The sequence below is a fragment of the Babylonia areolata genome, chromosome 4, assembly GCF_041734735.1.
Source record: "Babylonia areolata isolate BAREFJ2019XMU chromosome 4, ASM4173473v1, whole genome shotgun sequence".
In the NCBI taxonomy this organism is placed as follows: Eukaryota; Metazoa; Mollusca; class Gastropoda; order Neogastropoda; family Buccinidae; genus Babylonia; species Babylonia areolata.
Genome location: NC_134879.1, coordinates 31,015,461 through 31,030,460, shown reverse-complemented (window position 1 = coordinate 31,030,460; position 15,000 = coordinate 31,015,461). Strand labels below are relative to the sequence as shown.

Here is a 15,000-nt window from a genome sequence, read left to right as displayed (position 1 = left end):
ATGCAATACTGAAACAAAGCATTGCTTGGTGCCAGGGTCAGGTTTTCTCTGGCAAAGAGCACCGTGTGTACCTGCTGGGGAACCCTGCGCTGTTCTGGGCGGCACTCGTCCTCAAGCTGGTCTTTCTGATGTGCTACACCATTCACATGGTCAGAAGGAAGCGCCACGCCAAAATGTCTCCTGCTCTTATAGGTATGTAACATTGACATCAGCTAGTATTCAGTCAGTAAGGAATCGTGGGTGGAGTGTGTGTGTGTGTGTGTGTGTGTGTATGTGTACTTATGTTGAAAATACATAGCTTAATGATTGTTTCATAAATGAAAGGTGAAAAGTGTGAATGAAGTCTGTAAACTGATAGTTTTCATTTATATATTGAAATTATAATGATCCTTGTCCACTGTGGTTGTGATCTTGGATAGGAGAATGAATAATGCTTTGAAAAAAATAAAACCTGTTCAGTGTTAAAGAGGAAAACTGTTGTTCCAGAGTGACACAGACCTTGAGAACAGTTCATGAATTTTAGAACTTTTGGTTGTAAAAGGTTCTATAAAGGGAAGAGGAAGATGGCAAAATTATATATGTGGGGTACCGTAAAGTTTGGTTTATAAGCCGCGACTTTTTACCCCAGCTTCAACCTCTGCGGCTTATACAATGATGCGGCTTATTTGTGGATTTTAACGATCCCGGGAGTGTCACGTTCTCGTCTATTCTTAGCTGCCCTTCAACTCACCAAAATCATGATTTCTGTCTATGAATTTTTGGATGAGCTTCAGGATTGTGTGCTAACTTCGTGTTTTATAAACCAAATCCGCACACATTAAAGCCTTCAGATCAGCATTCAGTTCTACTTTGCTCAAGCGTACACCCTCATCATGCCGAAAACGCGACGTTATGCCTATGATGCAGCCTTCAAATTGAAGGCACTCAATAGACCGACCTTAACGGTACTTTCATACACAAGCGAGTGTTATTGATTGGAAAGCTTGTGTGCATCGTCCTGTCATGTGTGGTGTGTGAGGATGATTTTGATGAGGACATCATTTTGCATAGCCCTGTCATGTGTTTGTATGTAAGGATGATTTTGATGAGGACATCATTTTGCATAGCCCTGTCATGTGTGTGTATGTAAGGATGATTTTGATGAGGACATCATTTTCAGCCTACAGTGACAAGGTGTTTTCTGTGGCCTGGTGGCTGCTGCTGGGCTGGGCCCTGCACTACCTTCCTTTCTGGGGCATGTCTCGTGTGCTCTATTTCCATCACTACTTCCCCGCCTTCCTCTTCAGCGCTATGTTCTGTGGTAAGTTGGGCATGTCTCGTGTGCTCTATTTCCATCACTACTTCCCCGCCTTCCTCTTCAGCGCTATGTTCTGTGGTAAGTTGGGCATGTCTCATGTGCTCTATTTCCATCACTACTTCCCCGCCTTCCTCTTCAGCGCTATGTTCTGTGGTAAGTTGGGCATGTCTCATGTGCTCTATTTCCATCACTACTTCCCCGCCTTCCTCTTCAGCGCTATGTTCTGTGGTAAGTCTCCACTTGTCTTCACCAGTCCTTGCTTGCTGTTTTTTGCAGTGTATGATTAACGGACAACATCAAGGCATAAGAGCTGTTCAGATTCTGCTATTCAAAATCAGAAAGCTTGTGCACCAACACAAAAGGTGAATATGGTAATGTCAAGACACCTGTGTTACTGTTGTCTTTGTTCTTGATCATGACTTTAAAGTGTAATGTTCTTGATACTTGCTTCTGAAGAATCATAGGAAGGATTATGAAGAATGTTTCACAGTAGCGTCTGATATCAGAGTGCCCATTGTAACTATCACTTTCTCAATAGATTTCGCTTGAACTACTTTTTATTTTATTTTTATTTTTAAAAAAATTTTTTTTGCACTATGTTGATTCCAAAATATTTTGGACAGGTGAATGGTTAATGTCAAATCATACTGAACGTGTCCGATTTTGTTTAGCTTCCACTCTTGTTCAGGCACAAAGCTGACGGTGAGAAAGAATGAAGTGTCTGTATCGTTGTGTGTACAGGTGTGATGTTGGACTACCTGGTGACCCAGGTGTGTATGAGTGTACCTGAGGGCCTGTCTCTGTCAGCCTTCTGCTGGTGTTTGGGACTGATCCTGGGATGTGTCTTGTACAGGTAAAGGTCCCGGCTTACCTCACACACACACTCACACCCACCCACCCACACTCACCCACCCACACCCATGCACACATGCACGCCCATTCACACATATTTTTGATGGTGTGTCTCCATCACTGAAAACTTGAGAGTTGTGTGATTATTTTATTCCTATGTTGAATCTGGGAGTTTTGATTTTATGCTCACTTATTTCAGACAGTTGAAACCACTGTTTTGATGAAATTCTAGCCAGCATTACCCTACTTTTGAGAACTAGTGTTAAGAATTCTTTTCTTTTTTTTTTTTTTTTACATGGGTCTACTGCACTGGTGCATTTGTTCTCCTTTACCTCTCCCTTGTGGGTAAGGTTCCATTCTTTCCCAACCCATCGAGCACCAAGTTTTACAGGCTCAGATTGAGTGCCGACAGTATTTTAGTTGCTAACATGCAGTGCCAGTTGTTATTGTCATCAGCGTTACACTGTCAATTGTTTAAATTGCTCCCTCTGTGTAAAGGTAATCCAGGGTAGGAAAAGAAAAAGTGCATATCGTTTTTGTCCCCACACAGTTGAGAAGACAGACATCTGGTTCCTTACAGTTCATTTTAGCTGACAGGTGGCCAGGTCTGTACTGTGGAGTGTATCAACTTGTTTGACTACTTGTGTTTCAGTTTTTACCTGTTCTACCCGTTGACCTACGGAATGAAGGGCAGTCCCCCCAGTGGTGAAGGTGGAGACATGCATGGCCTGCGTTGGTTGGAATCATGGGACTTCTGATTTGGCGCTCTTTGTTTCTCTTTACACAGCAATTTATTCATCTGTTTATCATTATTTGACTGGCACTGTGTCATATTGATGAGAATAGGTCAGTATATCATATAAAACTTGTCCATCTTGGCATTCTTTCTCATATTGAGTTTCTTTGTTATTCAAAAGGAATCAACAGATTTCCTGAACATTCAGAAAATTTCAAGATTACACTGAAGTCATTTTGATGATTTAAATTTTCATTAATCTAATTAAGTTTTATATTTAAAAAAAAAAAAAAAGAAGAAGAAAAAGTTCAGAACATCATCATATGGGAATCTATAACTGAAAAATCTTCATATCTGTCATTATTGTTAATGAGCAATTTTTGATATTGCTCTGGCTGTACTCACTGCTTTACAGAAAAGTCTGTAGTTAATGAAAATCTTAAGTAATTTGGACAAGTTTTATGAGGCCAACTAGTATAACAAGTGATAAAAAAAAGGATTGTACATTGCACAGGATACTGACCTATAAAGTAACATGTATCCAGCACTGAGAGAGTGGAAGGAAGGTCTTAACAAGTTTGATAATTTCCTGCAACATATTTAATGGAAATACAAAGTTATAGTTTTCTGGACAGTCATGTATATTGCCATCTGACCCCTCTGTCTTCAACAGCTAGTCTTAACATGGTGGCCCATTTTGTTAATAATGAAAATTGTGTTATCAGTTTGAGCACAGAGTATGCCTCATGGTCTCCAGTTGAAAGTGCAGTCTGAATCATTTGGGGTGATACATGTTCTTGATGTCAGCTTAAATTACCAAAGATATGGAGATTGAGATTTACAATGACAGAATAACATACTTTCATGAAACTGCCTTTTTATGTTTTTGAGGAGGGGTGTAAGCATAGAAGGGAATGATCAGCTGGCACAAGAATGGTTCTGAATGTCTCTGCTCCCACTCTCGCCCTTTCTCCCAAGTTTGACTGGAAAATCAAACTGAGCATCTAGTCGTTTGGATGAGGCAATAAACAGAGGTCCTGTGTGCAGTATGCACTTGGGGCATTGAAAAAGAACCCATGGCAACAAAAGGGTTGTCCTCTGGCAAAATTCTGTAGAAGAAATCCATTCTGATAGGTACACAGATATATATATATATGCATGGCCGAAAGGTCTGACTAGGCGTGTTGGGTTATGCTGCTGGTCAGCCATCTCCCTTGCAGATGTGGTGTAGCATATTTGGATTTGTTTGAACGCAGTGATGCCTCCTTCAGAAACTGAAAGTTTTTTTGTTTTTTTTTTCTTCTCTTTTTTAAAATTTTATTTTAAGGTTTTCACAGATTCCTTTAAAATTCAAAACAGAAATATCTGATGATAGCAACAATGTGAACCAGGTTAGAAATACAAGGTACAAAGAGCTGAATTTTCTTTCTTTACCTGTTCCTGATTTCCAAGCTGGTCCTGAGTTTTCATATGTCTGTTAACATTCCACAGTTGTTTTTTCATCGGAATGTTTTCATTCCCACATGAACCTGGACTTGATTTCCTGCTTCCCTTCCTCTCGTTCCCTACAAAATAGACACAATAACTTTGCACACGTCTGCTTCATTGATCTTTGAAAAGTTTTAATTGAGTAATCAGAAGAGGCATTTGTCCAGTTTCAAATATCACAAGGCATTCAAAGCCATTTAATTGTGCTGAGATGTTTCATGTTTATGACATTTCTTTGTGCCTTTGCATATTTTTTAACCACTTTGATTCTTGTTATGTCATGTTATATATGAATATTGTTTTGTTGCTGTTGAAAGATTTATTTGTGAAGCATGTCAGGAATCTCAGTTGTTAAGTTTAGATAGTGCACCATTGAAGATGATTATATACCATTGGGTGTATTCGAGTGATTTTTTTGTGTGTTGTTCCTACATACATGCTGTGGATTGGTATGTATGTGCATTGATGTATCAATTATTTCTCCATCTTATCGCCACACACAGGTTTTTACACATCAGCAGAAAGTAGTCAAAATACTAGTCCGAGTTGCAAATATTCCTCCAACTTACCACAAAACAGGTTTTCACACATCAGCAGAAAGTGGTCGCTATAGTAATTGTAGATACAAATATTCCTCCAACTTATCACCACTTAAAGGTTTTCAAGCGGTGGATATAGAAGTTGTAGATGCAATTATACCTCCAGCTTATGGTGATATCCAGGTTACCACACCAGTAAGCAGAAAGCAGCTGATGTCGTAGATACAACTATTCGTCCATCTTATCACCACTTGCAGGTTTTCACACAAGTCAGCACAAAGTAGTTCAGTCACTAGTTGTAGTTGCCTTAGCAGTGAAGTTCGGTTGTGTCCTAACAGTGATATACACCTGCCAGGCTTGTGCTAGTCAAACAGTGGTTAACACAGCCAAACAATGGTAGACACAAATCACTTCTTTTCTCTGTACCAGTGATCTCTGTAATTACCTGTTTGCTACAGCTGAAGTGTTATTGACCCAGGCAAGCATCACCATGCCCTGATGATGATTTTGTATGTTTTCAATGAGTGAAGTCAAACCTGTTAATTTTACCATGGCCTTTGAAGTTCTGCTCATGCTGATTGTATCCTGGCTTGCAATTCATTTTCAATGGGTCAGGGAAAATGTCTTGCTTGAACTTGTTTATCTTTAATCTGGCTTGTTTGTGTTTGTTGGTGGTTTTGAGTATGCTGCTTACTCTCTTTTTTCCTCACATTTTACACACTGCATGTTGTCCTTGTCATTTTCTCAAAACTTCAGATTAATAAAAGAAAAATTCTGGAACTTTGATTTGTAGCTGGATATCTCTTCCACCAGTGCATACTTTTGAACTTTAACTGAAATAAATCTTCTTTTTTCGCCTGCCAGAACCATAAAACATTTGCCAATACTCTCAGCTGAAAATGTCTGTTCAGTAATTGCTATCATATTCATATCTTTGTGAAGTGATCTTAAAAAAGCAAAATATGGCAGCAGATCGTCCTGTCTATTTTACATCTGAAACTGTTTTTGCAGATGAAATTTTATATCTGATTCTTGTGATTTTGTGTTGGTTCTGGCATACTGGTGTTTGTGTGTGTTTGTTGTTGACAGAACTGTACCTTTGCTCTGTTTCCTTGCAATATTTCTTATCATAAAAATCTATGTTCTTAAAACATGCGCTTGATGTGTTGTATTAGATAGAGGATATTCATAAAACATGCACTTGGTGTATATTGAGAGGATTCGGCAACAAGAAGGAAGCCTGGTTTGGAAAAAATTGGACAATTATCGACATCTAATGGCTCTCTGTGGAAGGCTGTTTCTTTATTTTTTGCAGTTGTGTTCCATGCTTCCAGTGTTGTGGCTTTTCAGGCAGAAAAAGTTTGATCAACATGTTCATTTTATGAACAGCTCAAGAATGTCCTCGCACACACACCTGGTTGCCTGCAGGTCTTAATTCACAGAAGGTATGCTGTCATAATCATATGTCATGTGTGGACAAATCAGGTCAGCCTGATTACAAATAGAATGATTACTGCCTGGTTTATGTTGAATGATTTGCTGCGTAATGATGAAATTAGTGTATTTTTTTAATTTGTTGTATATTATTATGGTTAATGGTTTTGAGAGAGTACAGTTAATGGCTGGTACAGTTAATGACTGGAACTCTCTCTTGTAAATATTGGTCCTGAATTCACAGGAAACAAATATGTAACCGATCTAGGTGTTGTCAATCAATTGGCAAAGTGCCTCCAAAAGTGCATGGTAATATAGAATGCATTTGTTGGATAATACTTACTTAAAATTTTTAATAATTTCAACCATGATGCTGACTTATTTCAAGCGTTTAATAAAATTTTACTACCAATATATTGAAAGGAGGTTCACTGGAACAGGTTTCTGTGGATCATGTGTATGTTTCTCACTATATCCAGTTTACTGGTTGAATACACATATATTTGTTTCAGCACTGTGTCAGCGAATGACTAATGTGTGTGTGTGTGTGTGTGCGATATGACGTGTCCAGACATAGATGTTTCTTGAGCTAAAAAATTGGAAGGCTGGGGCCAAGTTTTATTTTAATTTAAATCATAAATGCATCTGTCAGTGATTCGCATACAGCTTGAACATCAGGATTTATATCTAGTCTAAACCATCAGACCTGGGGCTGGGTTTGTGTAGTGTTATTAGCAGCACTAATTCCACAGATTTAGAAAAAAAAATCTTGAGGCCAAGCAAACTTGTCAGTGTTCAGATTGCTTGAACAGTGCAGCTGGGGTGTGTATGTTGTGAATTTGCTGCTCTATCACTGAACCGAGTTGATAAATGGTTGCATAATGACCAAAGTGTGTTGTCACAGTTTGGTCATGAGAATGTGACATTTGCTTTTAGTGTTCTAAAAAGTTGCAAGACTGGGGTGGTTCTTGATAGTAAAATCAGTCACGATTGTGTTTGGTGTTAACATTTCAGACAGGATCATGATTGATCAGTGTGTATAAATATGCCACACCATCCTCACAGACAGGAGGCACCTGGCACTGAAGGTCACAGATGCTTCCGTCACAAATATCAATTCTTTGATGCTGTTAATATTTTATTATTTTTTTTTTTTACAACCATATTGTCAAAATTTTATTTCTATTTTCAATTTTGGTTCAGTTTTAGAAAGCCAGTCTGGTTTTTTTTAATTACTTTTTCGCACTTCATGGTTGATTCAAGAGGTGGTGAAGTTTTTGGAATAAACAAATAAAATGAAACTAAAGTAATGTGGAGTTTAGTATTTCTTGTACAAATAAATACAGGTATATACCTTTTATGTGTACCTACACAGGGATGTGACTCCCAATGTCAGAGTTGGTCTTGTGTGATTCAATTCAATTCAGTTCAATTCAAAATACTTTATTATCTGCTTCAACCAAAAACAGAAAATTTTCTTTAGGCTGACTTAAAATGCCCATCAGCAAAAAAAACAACAAAAAAACAAAACTGACACACCCTTCACTTTTCACCATGCACACATCAATTATTATGTAAAAAGAAAAACATTTGGGTAAGATACTATTACATTATGATTCAGAGTGTAACAACTGTGTGTGTGTTGCGTGTGTGTCCGTGCGTGTGCATGCATCGTTTTGTGTGTGCGCACGCATGTGTGATGCTGAATTGTATAAAATGAACTCTCATTGCATGTTTTTTTGTTGTTGTTTTTTTTCTGTTTCTGATAGGTTTGATGTATCTCATATGTTTTCTGTTTTTGACTGTGGTATTCGTTTTTGTTTTTTGTTTTTGTGTGTGTCTGAATTTTTGGCGTGTACAGGTAATTACATACTAATAAAATTATTTTAAAAAATACAACAACCAACAAGATGTTTTGTAAATATCTGTGTGCATGTGTATGCATATTTTGCCTACATGTATGAGTGATGTTTTGTAAATATCTGTGTGCATCTGTATGCATATTTTGCCTACATGTATGAGTATGTCCAAGGATCTTGGCCTGTCCATCCTCTTTGTCAGTTGCTAAAAAATGATGGTGGAGAGGCAGTGTGTGTCGACCAATCCACATTTGTGCAGGGACTGTGATGTGTCATGAATTGTTGTGGGGCTTGACGGGTGCAATAGCCGAGTGGTTAAATGTTGCACTTTGAATCCGAGGGTCCAGTATTCGAATCTCGGTAACAGCGCCTGGTGGATAAAGGGTGGAGACATTTCCGATCTCCCAGGTCAACATATGTGCAGACCTGCTTGTTCTTGAACCCCCTTCGTTTGTATACGCAAGCAGAAGATCAAATATGCACGTTAAGATCCTGTAATCCATGTCAGCATCTGATGGGTTATGGAAACAAGAACATACCCAGCAAGCACACCCCCAAAAACAGAGTATGGCTACCTACATGCCAGGGTAAAAACAGTTCTACACGTAAAAGCCCACTCATGTACATACTAGTGAATGGGGTAGTTGCAGCCATGAAAGGAGAAGAGGAAGAAGTTGTGGGACTTTAGTTCACAAGGGCCTCATGACTGTATTGTTGTTATCTAATGCCCATTATGCCCTCCGGCACGTCAGGCAGCACCACTGTATCATTCACAGTCTGTCAAAACACCCAGTCATTTTGACCACTGACATGGCAATGCTATTAAGATGGGTCTGATCAACCTTGGATGCTATTTCCATGAAGAATAAGTCAAACAAAAGAGATAGATCATATATAGACTTGGGTGCTGTAGATATTAAGAGCTATGAATAGAACTGATGTGCTATAAAACCACAAATATATTTGTCTGAATTCTGGGTTTGTGTTTTTTTTTGTTTTGTTTTGTTTTTTTTGTTTATTTTCTGATTTAACTTTTAATTTAGAATCAGTTTTGTGGTGCTGAATCAGAACTTTCATTTTCATAATTAAGGTTTTCTATCTTTCTGGGTTTTTTCCCCTTTCCTTTCTTTTTAGTTATTTCTCTTCTGTTATCAATTCTATCTGGTGGGGGTCACTGATGATAGTGTTGTTTTCTTTTAATTATTCTTTTTTCTTAAGTTATCAGTTTCATTTCAGGGGGAATAGTGTTGTTTTCTCAGTGAATGTAGTATGAGGAAAAAAGGCCATGTCACCCTGGTTTTACAAGATGTGTTTCATGAGTCAGACAAGAGTATACTGTAATGGCATGATTGGTGTCATTCAGGTTTCTTTCTTTCCATTTCTAAACATCTTTTCTTATGTGATTTTAAACAGGTAATACCATTATGCCATACATTTGGTCATTTGAACTACTGATGATAATAATCCAATTTATAGAGCTCAGTTGCGCTGTACAAGGTAAAGACCAACAAAGTAAAACATGCATTTTAATACTAAAATGAAAAATTTAACTTCCATAACCCAGCACAGACTTCCAACCAAAGATTAAGATACATACAGACACATATAAAAACCATTGTATACAACACAGCACTTGTCATATATAACATACATCACAATACTTAAATAATGCACTTTTGACAATACCACAATACTGAACACTAATACCACAATGCTTACAACCATATCGTGATACTTAAAAATGAATCACAATTTACTTGAAAGCAATTGCATACATCACAAGGCATGTAAAAATCACAAATTAAAATCAGTCTCACCACCCCCTCCCCAGACAATACTTCAACAACATACACATGATACTTAAAACCAAGCACAATGTTTAAAATGAATCCCAGTAGTTAAAAACAGTTACATATATCACAAAGCCCAAACAATGTACAGTAAACCCCTACCCCGGCCTCCTTACATAACCCAGCAACATACCCAGAAACAAAAACCAGCACACACACACACACACACATCAGGAGACACAAGGTTTAAACAGGTGCGTCTGCAGGTTATTTTTAAACGTTAAAAAATATAGTTTTTTCTGAGGGGTAGAGGTAGGGAGTTCCAGACAGTAAGGCCAAAGACAAAGATATTTGCCAGAGGTCTCACGGCAGAACCAAGGGATTGTCAGCGGAGAGAAGGCAAGAACATAAGGTACATAGGTTTCTAGAAAGATGGTAGAGATGGAGAAGATATGGTGGCATATTGTGAAAGACACTGGAAGCAAACACAAGCAATTTTATGTTGAATTCTAGCCTTCACAGGAAGCCATTGAAGTGTTCTGAGCAGTGATTTTGCACTCTCATGTCTGGGCTTACAGTGCACGAGTCAGGCTGCCTGATTCTGAATTCAGTTTATTATCAGAAAGACCAGCTGGGAGAGAGTTACAGTGGTCTAGTCTAGATGGAATGAACGAAAAAGCAAAATTATTGGCAGCAGCACTGGAAAGGACGCAGCAAATTTTTCCCAGTCTACATAACTGACAGAGTGCAGCATAAGTGTTTGACATTGTCATCCACAGAGTGTTTCATCTAAGTAGACGTCAAGGTTTCTCAGAGACTGGGAGAATGGTATGTCACAGCCAGAGATGGACACAGGAGTGAAGGTGACCTGGTTCATCTTTTGTTGTCCCAATGGCAATTAACTCAGTTTTGTCCTCATTCATATTCAACCTGTTCTCACTCAGCCACCCAGCCACATCCTCAATTTTTTTTTTTTCAAATTACAGGCAAGATTTGGAAAATCTTGAGTGAACAGTAGAATAGTGGAGCTGGGAATCATCTGCAAAGAAGTGATATGAGTGACTGGACCGACAAATGTCAGATCTCTGGCTGCGTGTACACAGTAATAAGACTGGGCCCAGGACTGAACCCTGTGGCACACCATACTTCAACACAGAAGTAGATTCATGGCCAAGAAGGACAGACTGGGTGCGACAAGTTAAATATGAATGAGAACCAATCTAGTGGTGCGCAACTGTGTAATGAGGATGTCATGGTCCATGGTGCTGAACGCTGCCGACAGGTCAAGCAGTGACAGAACAGACACATGACCACTGTCTGAGGCCTGAAGGAGATCATTTACCACATGCAACAAGGCAGTTTCAGTGCTGTAGTATTTATGGTAAGCGAAATGAAACGGCTCAGGTTGTGAGACTCCAGATGTTGCAGCAATTGTTTCAATACAATACACTCCAACACTTTAGACACGAAATGTAGATTAGAAACTGAGCGGTAGTTCTTCAAGCTGTTTGGATCGAGGTTAGCTTCTTTTTTTTTTAAACATGGGCTTGACAAAAGTATGCTTAACACTCTTGAGGATCAGTGTCAGATAACAATGACTTATTCACAACGCCACCAGTGACTTTCATTAATTATCAAATATTACCAATACATATACATTTTCTACACTGAAAAATGATGGTTCATTATTGCAAGGTACCTTGTTTGGCAGTTGATACAAAATCTCAACGGATAAATGTTCATTTTGTAATGCATGCTTTCATGCCATCAGTTGTGAACTCTTCTGCAGACTGGGAGAAAAGACAAAATATACATATGATATGTTTCCTCAAAGAATGGGACAAAGACATTTAGTGCTTACCACTGAAGTCGACCCCTGGACCAGATTCCTTTCCCAAGCCAGCTGCACTTTGGGTAACATTTCTTCATTTAACGGGACAAGTCCTGATACGGCAACAGCCAGTTCAGGTCAGCCAGCTTCCCATGCAAAAACTTACTTTCTCTGAGATAAGTCCACGATGCAAGTTGTAGAACCTTGGCTCATGGACTTACATTGCTAATCAAATGAAATAGAGTGGGGTTGACAGGAGAGGGGGGGAGGGGGACTTGGGAGAGGGTGTGGTGGTGGAGGTATATGTGTATGTCTTCTTAAAGTTTTCTGTCTTGTCTGACGATGACACTCAATGATTTCTCATTATTATTTGGTGTGGATTTGCATATGGCTATGGAGTCGTAATTTGGATCTGTATGTCTGCAGTGATGGCAGGGGAACCTGTCCAGGCTCTTTTGGTGAGATCAGGAAATACCGGAGACTGGGGAGCGAGATGATGAGAGAGGTAGGGGAGTCAAGCTGTCATTGTTGGCTGGTGGAAGGGGGTGGAGGGTGTTGCTATTTCCCGACATCACTGCTTCAAGCGTCATCAGTCCGCTTTCCCACCAAGAGAGGACTTGCTTTGATATATATGTATGTAGAAGGTATGTGTGTGTGGATGGTGAATGTGTTCGAAAACGTACGATGCACCACTTCTTCCCATTAACACCATTAGTTCTCTCTCTCTCTCTCTCTCACGCACACACACACACACAATATTACTGAATGGAACAGATTACCGTAGTCCAGTCTAAATTATAAGGTTGCATCCACGATGAGAGATTAGATGTCAGGCACGTACAAGTTCTCTAACTCTATCTGTGACTGTCTCTTTCTCCTGCTCCAGTCTTATTCAAACCACAGCAGGCCATAATATCAGCAAGTATGTAATTAGATACCAAGATTGCCTGCAGAGGTCGTGTATCGTCGAGCAACAACACATAAATCTGCCAAAATTATCACTGCTCCAAGCCTCAGCAACCACACTATCTATAACCATAAAGATAACACGTGGGAAGCCTACGAGTGCTGAGTGATACGTGTGGTTTGTGCGCCCATGGTGTGTCAGCATGTATGTGTGTGCACAGTATACGGTTGACTCTCGACTGAGCCTGACATTAAGTTAATGTGCGTATCAGGCATCTAGCTGTAGGCCTTCCATTTTTGTTTTGCTTAAGACAGGAAAGTCGTACATATTATTATTAACATATTTCTCTTTTTTTCTCCCCCTTTTTCGGTTTTATTTCTGTTTTTTTCATTATTCACCGTTTTTGTCGATAAAGGAAGGATAGTTTCCTGCATTTCTATGAATACAAGATACGTCCACATGAGCTGACATCAGAAGTAGAAGCTGTATCACAGGTCAATGGTATGAGTGTGAAGTGATCATTCATCTTCTTGAATGTAGTTTTTTGTTTTTTTGTTTTTTGTTTTTTTTTGCTGACAGTTCACTTTGTACACATTTGTTACTACGTCTGCATCTGATTAATATGTACAGGCTGTGTGCACACTATCTAAATACAATAATGTAATACAGTGAAAATACAACGTATTCTACTATGTACGTTAATGAACTCAAGTATCGCATTCGTTTACATAAAAACGAACAGCATTTGATAAAAGAAAAGTGTCTGAACACAGTATATCAGGAGAACAATGTCAATTTCTTATGACAAATGTTCAACGTCACATTGATAGCAAGCAGTTACACATGTTACTCAAATGCACAGGTAGATCTAAACTCTCCCAGTTCCTAGTAAAAGCACAAAGTACGTTCTACTTTCCCAACCAACGCCAAGTATTTCCTCTTTCATCTTACCCGTTCATTCAGTATTAGAGGCTCTCTTACGAAGAAGAAACTGAGACTCACTAGTGCTGAACACCGTGGCCTTGGATGTTTTTCTGTGCCCTGAACTCGACCCTTTACCGGATTCGGTTTTGGCGGTCTCCTCAGGCTCTCCAGCAGAGTGGACTGATACCTTCTCGCCCGGACTCAGACTTGGAGTGATTTTCCTGTCTTGGGACAGCTTGGCAGCTCTCACCAGAAAACTATCCGACCAAACCGATGAGGGGCTTCTTTGCTGATAGGCTTTTGCTGCAGGCTGGCCGGTCGCGCTGGAGAAAGGCGTGTGAGCCCACTGGCCGCTTCCTCTGGCACAGTCCAGGTCGCGGCGGAATTCAAGTCCAGAGACGATGCCTGTATCAGGGTTCCTGTGGATGTACATTCGTCGTGCTTGCTATCAAAACTGGCGTTCCAAATCCAGGCAGTTGCTTGCTTAAATACAGGCACATCTACGATGACACAAAGGCATGCTTATACACACACAAACACAGTTACATATGCAAACGTATCTTCAGTTTTAGCGTGTACGGACCATATTGAAGTCAAGTGAGCATTAACTCTCTCTCTCTCTCTCTCTGTGTGTGTGATTTTCTCACCAAAAAATACTGCATAGGAAGCATGTTTCACGAGGTACGTCCACATGCTAACACTGCGGGATCTGAGTATAAAGTAAGTCATGAAGCTTACTGCATGAATCTGATCGTTTCTGGAGATAATATAAATCTCTCTCTCTCTCTCTCTCACACACACACACACACACACACACACACACACACACGCACCTGCAAAAGGAGGTGCCGAAGGACGAGTTGCAGGGGCTGCAGCCTGTGGCTGTTTCAGAGACGTCTGTACCGCTGTACAGGAACAGCTGAGCCAGGATGACCAGCACGCAAATGGCCAGCATCAGGGGCTCCAGCCACGACATCACCTGCCCAACATCAAACGCTTTGACCAACACAGACGGGTGCAATAGCCGAGGTGGTTAAAGCGTTGGACTTTCAATCCGAGGGTCCCGGGTATGAACCTCGGTAACGGCGCCTGGTGGGTAAAGGGTGGAGACTTTTCCGATCTCCAAGGTCAACAAATGTCCAGACCCGATAGTGCCTGAACCCCCTTCGTGTGTACGCGCATGCAGAAGATCAAATACGCACGTTAAAGATCCTGTGACCCCTGCCTGCGTTCGGTGAGTTATGGAAACAAGAACATACGCACACCCCCGAAAACGGAGTATGTCTGCTTCCATGGCGGGATAAATCAACAAAACGGTCATACACGTAAAATGTTATATATCT

The 15,000-nt window shown here is 39.9% G+C and overlaps 2 protein-coding genes across 2 annotated transcripts in view; one reads left to right on the top strand and one right to left on the bottom strand.

Annotated features, from left to right (window-relative positions):
- The window catches only part of LOC143281047 (protein O-mannosyl-transferase 2-like), a 28,170-nt gene extending 22,366 nt beyond the window's left edge, over positions 1-5,804 (top strand). Inside the window, exons 17-20 of the mRNA XM_076585956.1 lie at positions 36-192; positions 1,160-1,300; positions 2,039-2,150; positions 2,802-5,804. Coding sequence (XP_076442071.1) covers positions 36-192; positions 1,160-1,300; positions 2,039-2,150; positions 2,802-2,907 — 516 coding nt within the window. The 3' untranslated portion in view covers positions 2,908-5,804. The remainder of the gene's footprint in view (positions 1-35; positions 193-1,159; positions 1,301-2,038; positions 2,151-2,801) is intronic.
- Positions 3,173-15,000, bottom strand: part of LOC143281049 (uncharacterized) — a 33,530-nt gene continuing 21,702 nt past the window's right edge. Inside the window, exons 4-5 of the mRNA XM_076585958.1 lie at positions 14,491-14,636; positions 3,173-14,076 (exon numbers count right to left, since the gene is read on the bottom strand). Of these exons, the coding sequence (XP_076442073.1) occupies positions 13,689-14,076; positions 14,491-14,636 (534 nt within the window). The 3' untranslated portion in view covers positions 3,173-13,688. The remainder of the gene's footprint in view (positions 14,077-14,490; positions 14,637-15,000) is intronic.